Source organism: Anoplolepis gracilipes, unplaced genomic scaffold (genome assembly GCF_047496725.1).
Source record: "Anoplolepis gracilipes unplaced genomic scaffold, ASM4749672v1 Contig21, whole genome shotgun sequence".
In the NCBI taxonomy this organism is placed as follows: Eukaryota; Metazoa; Arthropoda; class Insecta; order Hymenoptera; family Formicidae; genus Anoplolepis; species Anoplolepis gracilipes.
In genome coordinates, this window is record NW_027328671.1 from 268,950 (window position 1) to 285,173 (window position 16,224).

General features: G+C 25.3%; 1 protein-coding gene across 9 annotated transcripts in view; it reads left to right on the forward strand.

Moving 5' to 3' along the window:
• LOC140675822 (uncharacterized) overlaps positions 1-16,224 on the forward strand; it is a 37,397-nt gene that overhangs the window by 3,465 nt on the left and 17,708 nt on the right. For 2 of the 9 annotated variants that reach the window (XM_072910423.1, XM_072910425.1), the window contains exons 2-20: positions 683-797; positions 1,711-2,038; positions 2,357-2,681; positions 2,920-3,278; positions 3,617-3,874; positions 4,377-4,579; positions 4,809-4,942; positions 5,387-5,634; positions 6,026-6,148; positions 6,662-6,853; positions 8,434-8,673; positions 10,902-11,043; positions 11,675-11,796; positions 11,846-12,070; positions 13,374-13,533; positions 14,137-14,300; positions 14,468-14,670; positions 15,027-15,208; positions 15,845-15,969. In XM_072910423.1, coding sequence (XP_072766524.1) covers positions 1,757-2,038; positions 2,357-2,681; positions 2,920-3,278; positions 3,617-3,874; positions 4,377-4,579; positions 4,809-4,942; positions 5,387-5,634; positions 6,026-6,148; positions 6,662-6,853; positions 8,434-8,673; positions 10,902-11,043; positions 11,675-11,796; positions 11,846-12,070; positions 13,374-13,533; positions 14,137-14,300; positions 14,468-14,670; positions 15,027-15,208; positions 15,845-15,969 — 3,687 coding nt within the window. In that variant the 5' untranslated portion in view covers positions 683-797; positions 1,711-1,756. Of the gene's footprint in view, positions 1-682; positions 856-968; positions 988-1,710; positions 2,039-2,356; positions 2,682-2,919; positions 3,279-3,616; positions 3,875-4,376; positions 4,580-4,808; positions 4,943-5,386; positions 5,635-6,025; positions 6,149-6,661; positions 6,854-8,433; positions 8,674-10,901; positions 11,044-11,674; positions 11,797-11,845; positions 12,071-13,373; positions 13,534-14,136; positions 14,301-14,467; positions 14,671-15,026; positions 15,209-15,844; positions 15,970-16,224 lie in introns of those variants that run through there. The other 7 variants (XM_072910426.1, XM_072910422.1, XM_072910424.1 and 4 more) reach the window with 6 other exon arrangements.

Genomic DNA, 16,224 nt, shown 5'->3' on the forward strand with positions numbered 1-16,224 from the left:
ATCATCTCTTCTTTTTTTAAGTGCATTGTGTTAAGAAGTTCTTTATTTATTACGCATTTTATGTCTTTAAAAACAAGACTGATAAAAACAATCAAATACTTTAATAAAATATAAGCAGTAAAAAATATTAATTGAATATATTAATAAAAAATTAATAAAATGTACACTTTGCTTTTTTTAGAAATTTGATCTATGAAAGAATATCAAATATTTATTATTATTATTAAATTAATATAATTATTATTAAATGAAATATTTATTTATTATTTATTATTAACATTTATTTATTATTATTATTCTTTTAAATAAAAATGCGAATCGTATGGTTTTGTTGAATATTCTGTTATTTTATCAAATATATTAATTTAACTAAATTATAAAATGTAATAATTTCTCAAAATGTTTTCTTTTAACTTTGTATTAATTTAATTAATGTACTTGCGAAATTAAATTATTTATTGATAATACTAAATTTTTATAATAATTTATGCTTGTTACATATTATAAATGTAAGTATACAATTATATAGTTCTCCAATTATACTTTTATAGATGTAATAAAAAAATAAATTCCAAAATCTAATTTTCTGGATATATTATTATGTAATTCCTTTTCTTTTTTTTTTTACTCTCACATTTTGTCCATCTCTCATCACGTGGAAATAAAAAGCTCAAAATTTTAGGAGATATTGAGAAATAATTCTTCCGGAAATCCACTGCAGAAGTTTTTGCATTTCCGCTTTTCCTCGGCGAAACGTGAGAGCAAATGCATGAGACGGGCTACAAAGTTATCAGACCGTAAGTTCAACGAACTGAAGAAGAACGCGCGAGCTATCAATGGCACCTTCAATGCAAAGTACATATTACAGTTGCTTGTTGTAAAGACCGTGAATAAGTGAAAGTTATCATAATAAAATTGATAATGGGCGGATTAATTAGTTTAAGTACTGACGCACACATTCATTTTGTTCGAACACGATGGACAAATGTAAGCTGAGTCTTTCTTTATTTCGCTCTTTTTTTGTTGACAACAAAATTTTTCTTATGACAAATGCAATATTAAATACGAATAAAAATGTATAAAAAATGAAGCAAATATTTTTGCAAAGTAAAATTCTTTTTTTCGCATTTTATTGCCAGAATGTTATTAATTGCATTGAAATCCTGAGAATGGAGAAAATAGAGAATGTTAACTTTACAGAAATGCAAAACAATTTATGATTTATTTTGCAATTAAAAAAGATTATGTACTTATCCATAAGTATACATATTATTAACACCCAAATTCTTATATCTATATTTAATAATACAATTTTTTTTAATTAATTGTAAGTAATGCACTGTGAGATTGTACAACTCTAGTGTAAAAAAAATTTATTCTTTTACTTTGTCCTAATAATTGTTTATTCAATTAAGGAATTTTTACTATTGCAAGATAATATAAACTATAATATAACACAAACTATACATTTAATTCTTTTATAATAAATATATTTATATTTATTATAATTTATAATGTATTATTATTATAATTAATAATAATTTTGTATTTATATATATATACACTAAAGTGTATGTATATAAAGAAAAATTATTATAAAAATACTACATATACTATAACACATATACAAATATTATATACTATAAAAATTAAATACTATACTTATGAAAAATTAAATAAAATCTGAAAAACACTTTCTTTTTTTTACAGGTAATGAAGAACTGATGAATTATCACGAAACTGAAAGTGAAAGACGATGGATCCAGTCAGTAAAAAGCAGGCGGTCAACTCACCGGAAGCGGCTTTGGCCAGCGAGGTGTTCGATCAGTTTTGCAATGCCACTACATTGAAGTCTATTCTTGGTTATTACAGACAGTTGTGCGAATTGCTAAAAGTTCGACCGAACATCATCACTCAGTTTTATCCAAAATTGAAGGCGAAGCTACGATCATGGAAGGCACAAGCGCTCTGGAAGAAATTTGATCAACGGGCCAATCACAAATGTTACAATCGTGGTAAAGCATGCCCGAACACAAGGGTGAGTTTACTTATTAATTTTTACTTTCCAATTGTTTTCTCTCCTGTAAACAAGAAATTTTTAAAAGTGAAATATATTTTTAAAAAGTTCTCCCTTATAAACCATATTTGATAGACTTATCTTTTTTACAAGAACATTTTTTTATTCAAATAATGGAACATTTAAGTAATAAATATAAATATTTATATATAATAAAAATTTAGGATAAAAGTCCTCATTTTTGTATTGATTTATATATTAATTTCTTTCTGTTAATATAATATTATATTAAAAAGAATTTGTTTTAGAAATAAGTTTCTTCTTTATTTATCTTCATAGATTTTGATCATTGGTGGAGGCCCATGTGGTTTGCGCACAGCCATAGAGGCACAACTGTTGGGAGCAAAAGTCGTAGTAATAGAGAAAAGGGACCGGATGTCTAGGAACAATGTTTTGCACTTGTGGCCCTTTGTTATCCAGGATCTACGAGGTTTGGGAGCGAAAAAGTTCTTTGGAAAATTTTGCGCAGGTTCCATCGATCACATTAGCATTCGGCAATTGCAATGTATTTTACTTAAGGTTGCTCTGATTCTTGGCGTTGAGTTCTATGAAAGTGTGAGCTTTGATTCCTTGATTCCACCTCCGGACAATCAAGAGGACGGCAGTAAGTAATGATTAATTATAGAATTAATTATATATTTTTTAAATTAATTTTAATATATACAAAATATGGCAAAATATGTTTATGAATAATATGTATAAAAAGAAGAATAGAATTGATATAATTTATGGAATCCTTTTAATAAAAAGAAATTTAAATATGTATTTTAGATTCATTTTTAATAAATTTGATCTTAAAATTTAATAAAAATTTTAATAAACTTTAATATTGTCTTTTTCAGAGATTGGTTGGAGAGCAAAAACATTACCAGTGGATCACCCAGTTTCTCAATACGAGTTTGACGTGCTAATCGGAGCTGATGGCAAGAGAAATACTTTGGAAGGTTTTAAAAGAAAAGAATTTCGAGGGAAATTAGCCATCGCAATTACTGCGAATTTCATAAATAAACGAACCGAGGCAGAGGCTAGAGTTGAAGAGATCAGTGGTGTTGCCTTTATCTTTAATCAAAAATTTTTTAAGGAATTATATCAAGAAACGGGAATTGACTTGGAAAACATTGTATATTACAAAGATGACACGCATTATTTCGTTATGACTGCTAAGAAACATAGTTTAATTGACAAGGGAGTTATTCTACAGGTAACAAAGTTTTATATATATATTTTTATTTTTATATTTTATCATACATAGATCATAAATAATATTTTATAGATTTAGAATTAGAAATATATACATGTAAAAATACCAAATTATAAAATATCAATACAATATTAAAATGATATGAAGTAATACTGAAGTTACAAGTGAATGCTAAACTACTAACATGCATAACTATGATATAAATTAAAAACAAAAGATAATATAAAAATAGCAGTCTTTTAGTATTTATTCAAACAATAGAAAATAAGCTATTGCAAAATTTTTTATACTTCTCTACTTGTCTCTCAAATAATTTAGTTTTAATTATTGATTTCTAGGATCATGCTGACACTGCAAAACTACTTGCGAAAGAGAACGTAGATCGCGAGGCATTAATGTTGTATGCGCGGGAAGCGGCGGAATTCTCGACGGAATATCAAATGATGAACATGGAATTTGCGGTGAATCATTATGGCCAACCGGACGTAGCCATGTTCGACTTTACTTCAATGTACGCGGCAGAAAATGCGAGTCGCGTATTGAAACGCTATGGACACAAACTACTTATGATCCTTGTAGGCGACAGTCTTTTAGAGGTAAATAATTTCTGTTTTTACGAAAATTTCGTCTTTATGTATTTAAATTAATTTTTTTAACCTATATTTTATTTAATTAAATTATAAAATATTTATATTTATATAGAGAAGATAAATAATAATAAAGAAATAAAGAAAAATAATAATTAATTAATTAATAATAAATCAACTTTGGGACATTTGATTTCAATTTTTAGTTTATTTAAAAACTAATATTGTCTTGACATATGATATTAAAATTTTCATCTCTGAGTCCAAAAATATGTTATTTAAATTAAGTCTATTAGTTTTTTGGTACTGTATATAATATTATACATATATATAATAATAATACAACAATATTTACATAAATAATAAAATACTTTATAAGTTTATTTGTTTAATGAATTCGTTATTTTAAAAAATTTTTTAAGTATAAAGACAATAACAATTATGGAATTAAACAAAATTCTTAACATCTTTTATTTTAAATCATTCTTAAAATTTACTTCACGAATTCTAGCCATTTTGGCCTACTGGTTCTGGTTGCGCAAGAGGATTTTTGAGCTCTCTGGACGCTGGTTGGGCAATCAAGGGTTGGGGCGCTTTGCTTTCACCATTGGAAGTAATCGCCGAACGCGAGTCAATATACAGATTGTTGGGACAGACGACACCGGAGAATTTGAACAGGGATTATGCCGCGTACACCCTTGATCCTCATACTAGGTAAGGTACAATTCTGTTGGATTAGTATAATAAGTCAATTAAATATTATTATAAATAGAGATAAAGAAAATGGTATCAAGTGGTTATTAAGCGAGAGCGTTTTAGAAAATTATCATGACAGAAATCATATGAATTTTTAAGAAAATTTTTGTTAAGTGTTTTTCATAATTTGCCTTATATCAAATATAATATGCAATAATAATGAAATTAATTAATTTTATTTTTGAAGGTATCCAAACCTTAACGTACGTTCTGTGATCCCTATACAAGTGCGCAGTCTTTTTGACACAGATGATCCTGAAAGCCTTAAACAATCTACAGTACAGTCCGAGATCGATATTCCAAAGAAACGAAGACGTCGTGGTAAGTTTAGCGATTTATAATGTCGAGTTTTTTAAAGATTTTTTATTAATTTTTAATTGTAATTGTTTTAAAATGTTAGATATGTTTTGATAATAATAATTATAAAAAAAATTATGAGTTTTATTAAAAGTAAAAGAAGTTCAAAAAAATCTTGAAGTTGTAGATTTCAAGAAATTAAAAAAAATAATAATAAATAAACATATTTATCCATTTGTGTTAGATATTATAAAAATGAATATAATTTTGATATCGATTTTTCTCATTTATTATATTATGTATTTAAAAATTTAATATTCTGAAAATCTTAAATATTTTTAAAGATATTTAAAGATTTTCATATACTAATCACATGTATACAATAATATCAATAAAAAATAATATATCTTAATTATTTTAATTTTTTTAAAAATGTAAACGTGAAGAGACATAAAATGTTGTTTATAGATCTGAGAGCAGAGACTCAGATTCATTCAGACACGTTACTCCGTTGGCTACAAAAGCAAGTCGCACTGTACGATAAAGTTCATATTGAAGACATGGGTGCCTCCTTCAAAAATGGTTTAGCTATTTGTGCAATAATTCATAGATACCGTCCAGATCTAATAAATTTTTATAGTTTAAACGCGGAAGATGTAGTGAAGAACAATCAACTCGCCTTTGACATGTTGGAAAAAGAATTAAATATACCGCCGGTAAGCATGTTACATATTTATCTGTTTGCTTCAATATCACCAATTATGTGGACACATTTTTTTCTTCATTTAATAAAATACAAACATATGACTTTAAAATTGGTTGCTATTATTATCCAATTTTTTTATTGTATATATATTCTCAATTATAAATTATTTAATATGTTGTATGATTTTTAAATAATAAACAATAAATAGAATAACAAATATAGAAAAGATATAAACTATATTGTTTATGAATGAGCTGCTGACAAATATTTTTATTTCAGATAGTAATACAATTATTAAATTACATATTATTGGATTACTAGAATTATATTAACAATATTATCCGTATAATATATATTTTTTGTTTACATATAAAAAAAATCCAAAATAATTGTACTTACAGATAATGACGGGAGAAGAAATGGCTCAATGTGATGTTCCTGATGCACTTACAATGTATTCTTACTTAACACAAATATATGAAGCTTTCAAAGGCGATATCCCGTATATCAAGCATCCAAAATTAGTAAGTAACTTTAATTAAATTTGTAAGTAGCTTTAAATAGAGAATCTCTGCCCATTTTCTAGAACTCTTTACAAATCTCAATCGTCTGCTTTCAAATTACAGTATATTTATAGTTTTATTTATAAATAATCTATAAATAATCTATAAATAAATATAGTATATTATCTATAAAAAAACAATGATATCAGGAAAAGCTAATATTTTCCAATATTTTCAGGCTCAGTCATCTTATTGCTAAATCATAGTTTATGAGATTGTAACAATCATTTATTAAATGTTTTTATTTAAAAATTTGTAATCTCTTTCTTCATTTAAAATCATTTCTTTTTTATTAATATACACTTAAATTTTGATATCTTGCTATTGTTATTATTATATATTGTTTATTTTATTGTATTATTTTATTTTATTGTATATATTGTTTATTTTCCTAAAAAAATTTCAAAAATTATTTATATCTAAGATATATCCTTAATCAAGAATTTAAACATTTATGTTTTTTATTGTAAATAGGAACCAGAAATAGAAGAATGCAGCGCACATCCGAAACAACCGAAACAGTTGACACCTGAGGAAAAAGCTACGAAAAGGCACTCGCGCTCGCGGTACGCTAATGAAAATGTACAATCTTACGTGGATAAGAAAGATACAACTAGTCGACGTTCTCGAAAGAGACGCAGTACCGAGAAAATGAGTGCAACAATGGTAAGTGAAATAAATTTTTTTTAATGCATAATATCATTAATGCACTTGTTTTAACTTAATTGGATAAATGTACAAAAAAATATTGCAAATACAAGAATAAAATATACAAATGTGTGGTAGTGTTTGTACGCGTAATCAGATTACAGAATTTTTTTTTTTTTAAATTTAAATTGCAATAAATCGAAAGTTATGAATATTTAAAGTAATTACACGCAATATATATATATACTTTATATTAAAATAAAATTTTAATTTTTAAACAAAATTCAATATTTCGTAAAGGATGTTATTCTGCAAAAACACAATTTGTTTCTTTAATGACACCTGTACACTTTTTTACAAGAATGTAGAATAATATAAAAAAAAATTATTTTGAAAAATCTGATTTACTAAAAAAAAAACTAATTTATTTTAATTTTTAATAAAATTTTAATTTTATTGGCAAGAATATAATAGAACAAAAGAAAATTCTGTAAAAATCACATGTGTAGTAATTTACTTCTAGAATAACTGAAATGCTTGAATCTTATATAGTCACAATGGCAGAAAGTCGAAGCTGTTACATGCCACAGGATATTCATATCATTGTTAATCGCATTTGTTGGACTTATCCTTACCATACTTTGGAAGAAACTAGACATGTACTGAATACGCGTAATCCAGCATAGGAAGGAACAGACTGTTGGTTATATTTTTTATACAATCTTATGCATATGTTGTTATACAATTGCTATCACAATTCCTTTAAACTCTGAGGAGAGAGACCACACAAAAGATTGATTACAATGTATTAATTATTGCTGTAGATATTAATATGTAAATATTCACTGAATACCGGTTAAATACAGCAATAATATAATTGATTATTGTAGATGTCAAATTTAGAATTAAGCTAGCAATTTCGATTTAATTGTTTTAATGTTTATTTTTTAATAATTTTCTGTTTTTCTTTAATCTTGCATTCCATAAAATTGTATTCTTTAAGGGCCTAATCTACTCTAGTAGTATAAAAAGTCGATAATTTTTAGGAATTTTTTTTTAAGAATATTAAAAATTGATCTTTTTGCTATTTTATGCATGTTTTTATTGATATTTATACAGTACGCCAGTGTTTTTGAATTTTAGATATTTTAACTTATTTTGCTCAATTATCTGAAATGAATATACTTTCTCTAGTTTTATGCTGTAGAATATTTATGAGATAGTGAACTTAGTTTTATTAGAGAAAATTAAGAAATAAGAAAGTATATATTGCCATCTTAAAATTAGATATTTTAATTTTATTGAAATCCTATTCAAAGTCAGTATAACTATTATAATTTTACGAATTTTCCATAAAATTTGAAAGACATCATACTTTCAGAAGATGTAAAAAAAAAATCGATTTTTTACCCTCTAAAATAGATTGGACTCTTAAATAATTCAGAAGTCAATGAATCATTTTGACGCTGTTTCATGCAGTAGCATAATTCGAAATGTAATATAGTGTGCTTTTGCTGTAAAAAAAAATATTAGCATTTACGATTTACAATTGGTCAACTTACATTGGCTAATGACGATTCTAAACTCGTGTAATAAAGGATGAAAGACAGAAAAGACTCGATGAGATTGAAAAGCATCGAACTGAGCGCATGAAGAGGCGGCAATATTTGCGCAAGATGGCGACGCAACAATTCTACAAAAGCATGCAAATGCTGCAAGCCAATGCGAAACACGAGAAAGACGGGCCGTTTGAGGATTATTCGATTTTTTTATACCGTCAAACTGCGCCAGATTTCAAGGACAGAGTAAAAGATTTAGAACAGAAAATACTCTACCCAGTAAGCTAGAGACTGATTATGAGTGCAGATGAATGTTTTTTTTTTCTACTCTGATGACAAATCAATGCTGAAGATAACAGAATATATTGTCTCTAAAAGTTGCTCGGCATGATAGTGACGCTATTATTAACTAATTAAACTTGTTTGCAAGATATAAATTATATATGTTATTAAATACTTTTGATTAATATGATGCTTAATAAGATTTTTGTGATAATAGAAATTTTAATAGATTTTTTTCGACTTATTTTTCTACGAAAAATTATTCTATTTACAGTCGTATTTTTTGTCACACTTGTAAGATCAATGTCTATATCAAAATAAAAAATACTATGAAATAAAAAAAAAATATATATATATATTTAAAAATATATAAACATATATATGTATATATATATATATATATGTATATATATTTTATTTTGTAATTTTTTTAACCTAACGTAATTTAAATTAATTTATGTAAAGCGAGAATTTAAAAAAATTCTCTAATATAGCATTTTATATATATATATATATATATATATATATATATATATATAATTTAATATTTAGAAAATTTTTAAAATTTTAATTTTATAGAAATTAATTTAAATTGTGTTAGTTTTATTTTTGAGTTTAAAAAATTAGAGTTTGAGATCAAGAAGCATTTAATTTTAAAATTTAAAATAATAGACATATTTAACTTACAACTTCATTAATAACACTTATATGAATAAAGCTATTAAGTTTTTTAAGTTATTAGATTTTTTGTTAAAATAAATAAATGGTCCTAGAAACTCTATGTACAAAATATTCTGTAACTGATGGTACAATCGAGAAGATAATATAATAATAAAACATGGAAAAATAAGTCGAAAATGTAAAATAAAGTTTTATATATAAGGTTTTGTTTCTGAGAAAATTAACTTTAAAAGTCAATAACATTATTACATTTTTTTAAGTTTGAATAACTGATGATCTCTAATATTGTGACATTTGTTATTAAATTCATCTTATTACTAACAAGATAATCAAAAAACATGGTAGTGTCTTGCAACAATAGCGAGACGGATTGTTCAGTGACGCAAGTATTTTATCGTAAAATTATCGAATCTCAAAAATAGCTAGATTGATCGATACTTGATAATCGATTTTAATCAATAGTTTGGAATTGCAAATAGTGTCATTTTTATTGTTTTATGCGTCTTGTGAACAGGGATAATATAATGCAAATTTTCCTTGTTTTAAAAATTTCTATTAAAAAAATTGTTATTATTATAATCATTGTGCAATTCCAACATATTTTTTTCTTGGTTTAATATTAATGTATGAAAATTAATATATACTTGATTGTCTATGAATTACATTATCCAGGAAACGAGCATACTAAGTGTAGATACAAATGTAAATACTATATACTTATAATGATATAAATTATAAATAATAACATACGTATGTCTGTGTTAGACATTTTTTCATATGCGAATTTTTTTCGAAACACGCTATCCGCTGGCAAAAGGAATAATTTTTAAACATATTTAGTTTTCTTTATGATTTCAGTAATTTTTAATGCTATTAATTTATAAATATATATATTTTAATTTAATTTTATTATATTTTTTAAACTTTATTTTGGTAAACAATTATTTTGGCCGGAGAGATTTTGTAAAAAGTTATTTTGATTAGAATGATATTACTGACGCTCTTTTTTACATCGTTAATGTCTTTCTTTAGACAGATATTTTAAATACACACACACAAATAAAGATTTATTTTTTAAGTAACATATTTTATATCTCTAAATGAAGAGCACATAAATTAATCAGAAAAATTTTATATTTTCACGAAAATTATTAATTTCTATTTTGCTTATAATTTTTTAAAAATTTTATTAAATATCTTGCTTAAACTTAAAATTAATATATTAATTATTATTTAACTTCATTTATTTGAATTAAATATTATTTATTTAATCTTGTCAAAATTTATTTTATTTAATTTTTTAGATGTTCCTTAATTTCCAAACAAATTTCGATAATAAAAAAAAATGAATGAATAAGAAAGATCTAATTTTTGAACTCGTTGGAAAACGGCTTCATAATTATATGGACTTTTCGAGAAACTCTGATATATCTATAAAATCTATTAAAATTACTCTTTGTGAAATACTTGCTTGCATTATTTTTGGTACTCCCTATGATTTTCATTTGCTTGTGATAGATTACTAATTTATCAATTATTCCTAGGACAGACAACCTAAGATACACATCGGTTTCGAAAGAGGTAGTGTGGACGAAGAATTTTCGGGAAGAATAAAAGATTTTGAAGATAAATTAAAAGGAACAACATCGTCCGAAAAGAAACCCAGAGATCTTTTACGTGCTATCGGTTTGTACACATTTTTAATCTCTTATTTATCGAATTCCAATAAAGTTTCAAGCATCTACAATTATACAGAATCCTTCAAAAGTTTATAATTAATAAAAAAATATGTAAGGAAAAATTGCAGAGCTTAAAAAATCTGATAACAGTTTGATTTTAGATAAAGTCTTCAAAGTTGTATAAAGTTACAATTTTATAGATTTTTATACATAAAAAACAATTCAAATTTTTAAAATGGGAACTTATTTTTATTGTATACTCTATAGCTGACATGGAAATGTTTCCGAAGTGATATAAAATCGTTTTGGTCAAAAAATTTTAATTTTTAAGTTTTAAATTTTAATTTTATTTTACGATTTTTTTAAAGCTACAACTTTGCTTCTTACATATTTTTTCATTGTAGTTGATTGTTTTAGTGTTACCAGATTTTTGAAAGATATTATATGTGACAAAATTAATAAGAAAAAAAGAGAGAAAAAGAAACTTATATAGTTTTGAAATAATTTTGATTGACTTTTACATATTTTACTAAAATTTACTTATTTATGTATCAATTCAAATAATGCCATACTAACAATAAGTCGAATATAAATAAATATAATAAAAAATATAATAAAATACCTTTGTATGGACGTAGGTAAGATCGAGAAGACGGACTGGAACGTGAAAGAGATCGAGAAAAAAATTGAAGAGAACAAGATGGGCCGTGGGATTCGTCATGATCGCGTCGAGAGAGTGCCAAAGTGGAGCCGCGAGCAGGTTGGCAAAGAAACGCGCAATAGCACTGACGTTCTCGCACCTTTTTTAGATGTGTATATGTTTCATTCAGTTTTTAGCTCGGCAGATCAAGATGGAAAAGCGGGGCAACGATCAAAGGGACACCTACAGTAAGTACGCTGACATAGACAATACCCTGAAGAATATAGGCAAGAAGATCCGAGAGGGTAGCGCGCTCGGACACAATAAAGTTTCAGCTATGGCTGAACAATTTTCGAATAAAAGTCAGGATACGGAACCCAAGCTGCAGAAATCGGTAAATACGATCTTTACGATCTCCGTAGGATGGTCAACGCAATATTAATTAATTTGTGTTTATTGATGTACAGATATCTATTTTATCTTATATGTATGTATATGTTGATCAATTTCTAAACAATATTTTACTTAACTACGAAATTTTTTAAGAAAGACACAGATCAATGATGGACTTATATTGTTGAAGAAATTTTAGAATGTATTTTTTTTCCAATTGTATAAAAATATTCTTTTATAAATATGAATTACTTGCAAAATAACATTTAAGATTTGAACCGATTATAAATTATAATTAGAATTGCTCAGATTAATAAATCTTATATACAAAATAAACTACAAACTAAAATATATCAAACATTTAAAACATAGAAGTTTATAAAAAATTCTTTTAGATAAAAAGTTAGAGGATGTTAAAAGAGATAATTTTTGACATTATTTTTTTCATAAATGATGATTAATTTTGATGATTACTTAATATAGTTATTTTTTATAGTTATTATTATATTAATATAATTATATAATTATATTAATTAGTATTAATGTAGTTATTATTAATTTATATAGTTAATTTTTTGTTTTTAAATAGAAATTTATATTTTTTTTCTTGCGGAATTTTATTTCAATTTTATTATAGTTCAATATTTAAAAGATTTTTGAAAAAATTTTTCTATCCAAGATATTTTAAGAGATAACATTGTTGATTTTAGGTAAAAGCGAAAGTAGTTGCTTTAGTATTTCAGAAATATTTTATAAACAATTATATATGTATGCATATGTAGTTGATTACAGATACACACACACACACACACACACACACACACATACATATATATAAATAACTATTATTTATAAAATATTTCTGAAATATTAGATAAAAAATTTCATTTACAAAAATCATAAATATTAATGCTTAGAATAAGTTTGTATAATAAAAAATATAGACTTTTATTTTATAAAAATTTATCGAAATAACTTTAAAAAGGTACCTATATTAAAAATAATAATAATAATAATAGCAAAAGATTTTGTATATAACATTTAATATCTTTTAACTTTTATCTAGAAAAATTTGTTTTAGTTAAAACTTAAATTGTATGTATTTTACTAGTTTTAAATGTATATATTGCATGTAGTCTGTTTGTATGTGCATGTATACGTAATTTATTATTATGATATTAATAATATAAAAACTTCTATGAAAACTCTTTGTTAAAAAATCTTGCTAATTTAATAATTTTTTATATTGAAAAATATGGTATTAATAATTATTATGCTAGATTATACAAATTTTATTTGTGTAGAATACTAAATCCACCATCGTGCTACCGGTGCAAGGAAGTTCGGAGATGTGCCATTTTTGCAACAAAAGAGTTTATTTAATGGAAAGACTTAGTGCGGAAGGCAAATTCTTTCATCGCGGTTGTTTTCGATGCGAGTATTGCTCCACCTCGTTAAGGATAGGTAATATCTCTCTTTCTTCATATAATGTCTTGATTACAAAAATGTAAAAAAAGAGCTTGTGCAATTATTTTATTGACATATCGATATCGAGGTCAATATAAACTGTTAGATATTATTTTTTGTGAAATTTAACTTTTATTATTTGGCAGAAAAATTTTTTTATTTTTATTTTTAAAAGAGTTTATAGTTTGCAAAAATAATTATAAGTCAGAGTATTTAAAAAATTAAATTTTTGAAAAATCCAAACACAGTTTTTTTTTAAGTATTCAAGAACTCATAAAACATTTTTTATATATTTTATCGTTTCGATGATAATTGTTTAGAATTATATTCAAATATAAGTATCAGCTTTTTGGAAACTTGTTTTACCCTTTAAATCTAGAAATGGACATATGTAAAAAAATACAAGCTTCTTACAATTAAATTTTTCTTTTAACAATAAATTTCAATTTTTATCAGTTTTGAATACTTGTATATCCCTTGTATATAAAAATATGTATTTACATATTTTGATATAATGTTACATATTAATACATATCTTTTATTATGTTTCAGTAATTTAATATTATTGCTAATACTATGGTTTTTTTTTATTTTTTATAGGAAATCACACGTTTGATCGAGAAAAAAATGGAGGGCGTTTTTACTGTACTCAACACTTTGGATTATCGGGAACGATGAAGACTAGAGCAGAAAAGAAGAGAATTAATTTAGTGAATAAAGAAAATGTACCCAATGCTGGGATTACATTGAAAACACCAGAAAAGGTATAATCTTTTATAATAATGTAATAAAAATGCATCAAATACTAAACACAAAAAAAAATCCTAAATAAAACGATCATAAATAAACGATTAAAGAATTTGAAACAAATGTTTAATCTAAAATGATATATTCTAATGAGCAAATATGTATATATGTATGTTTACATTAGGCTAAAACACCATTGGAAGGCATTGTTGGACTCGATCTCCTCGATCGTGGTCAAACTCCGGAGAGAATTGAATTTGAAAATCTAGCAGAAATGTCAGATCCTGAGGAAGCTCATAGCCAAATGGACGAGGACGAGTGGACAGATAGAAATTTTGGTGTTTCTACTGCAGAAATGGGGTCCAGTGATGATATTTCTGATATGAGGCAAGTTTTATATATTTTTGTAAACAATTATTTGTGTTTATACAGTTCTACATAATTAATAATTAATAACTTTTTTATTTTAAACTTTTATATTTCTTTAAGTACCCCTCTATTTCATTTATGAATACAATAATTTCTATTTTTTGAATTAAAAGACACTTTTTATTTTTTTACTATCCAAAAAATTATTTCTTTTTATATAATTTCCATTAGTGAACCGTTCAATTTTATTTTATATTTTTTATCAACTTTTAAAATAAATAATTAACTTATTAAATTTGAAAATTTTAATAACTTTTTCATCTATTAATCAAACTAGATGAATATTAATGTTAATGTTTAATTTTGATACACAGTGATTCCGATGAAGATGATGAGATATTTGAAGAAGCTATTGACCAGCCGCTAACAACCGAGGGAACTCTCGAATTGGCTAAAAATTGGACACTGCGCTATTCTTATCCGCACGCTACAATCGGTCAATCGGACACTGGCAGCAACGAATATGAAGATTCTAGTGATGAATATACTAGTGAAGGTATTCACTCATTTAGAAGTGATAGATAATCTTTGAATTTCTTGAGGTTTTTCATTGTTTCTTGGTATCATACATATTTCATGATTTCGTACAGTTTTATGTTCATACATATTACAAGAAAAAATCTAATTTTAAATTTTATTTAAGAAATATAATTTAATTATAAGTTAAGAAATTAATAATTAATTAAAAAATATCTTATTTAATTAAATTATTAATTTCTTAACTTATAATTAAATTATATTAATAATTTGAAAGATATAAGGCTCCAATATTTACAAACACGTAACTATAAACTTGGCAATGAGAGCCATGCGCGGATGTTAATGTGTAAAATTTCTTTAGAAATTAATTCTTTCCCGAAATTTGAATCGTAAAATGAAAATCTATTTCTTGGTAAAATACACCAAGTAAAATATGTGCCCTGTGCACGATTCAAATTTCGCGAAAGAATTAATTTCTAAAGAAATTTTACGCATTAACATCCGCGCATGGCTCTCATTGTCAAGTTTATAGTTATGTGTTTGTAAATTATATTAAATTATATTTAATTATATAATTAAATTAATTATTTAATTAATATAATTTTTTTTAATAACATAATATCTTACATATATAACTTGTTTTCTTTATTAGATGATGAAAGCGGGACTGCGACCGAAGACGAGGAGGACATACGCGCTCGAGAACTCCGCAAGCAAGAAGTATGGTTGAAGGTACCACCACGCAACTCCGATACTGACACCGGCTCGGAAACAGAGGTGAAACATTTTCAAGACTCTGTAGATTCCACTATAATAGCTCAGGAATCACTCATTTCTTTCGAATCTAAAGTAACAGTACCCTCAACAGTATCCAACATGAATACGAATGGTAGTGAATCATTATCCGAAAACAACAATCTCGAAGAATCTTCCTACGAGGTTGCATTAACTTCTAGTGAATTAGCTTTAAGTACATATAGTCAGGACACTATGACTTCCGCCGATAAACATGGTACATCTCTCGATGTTACT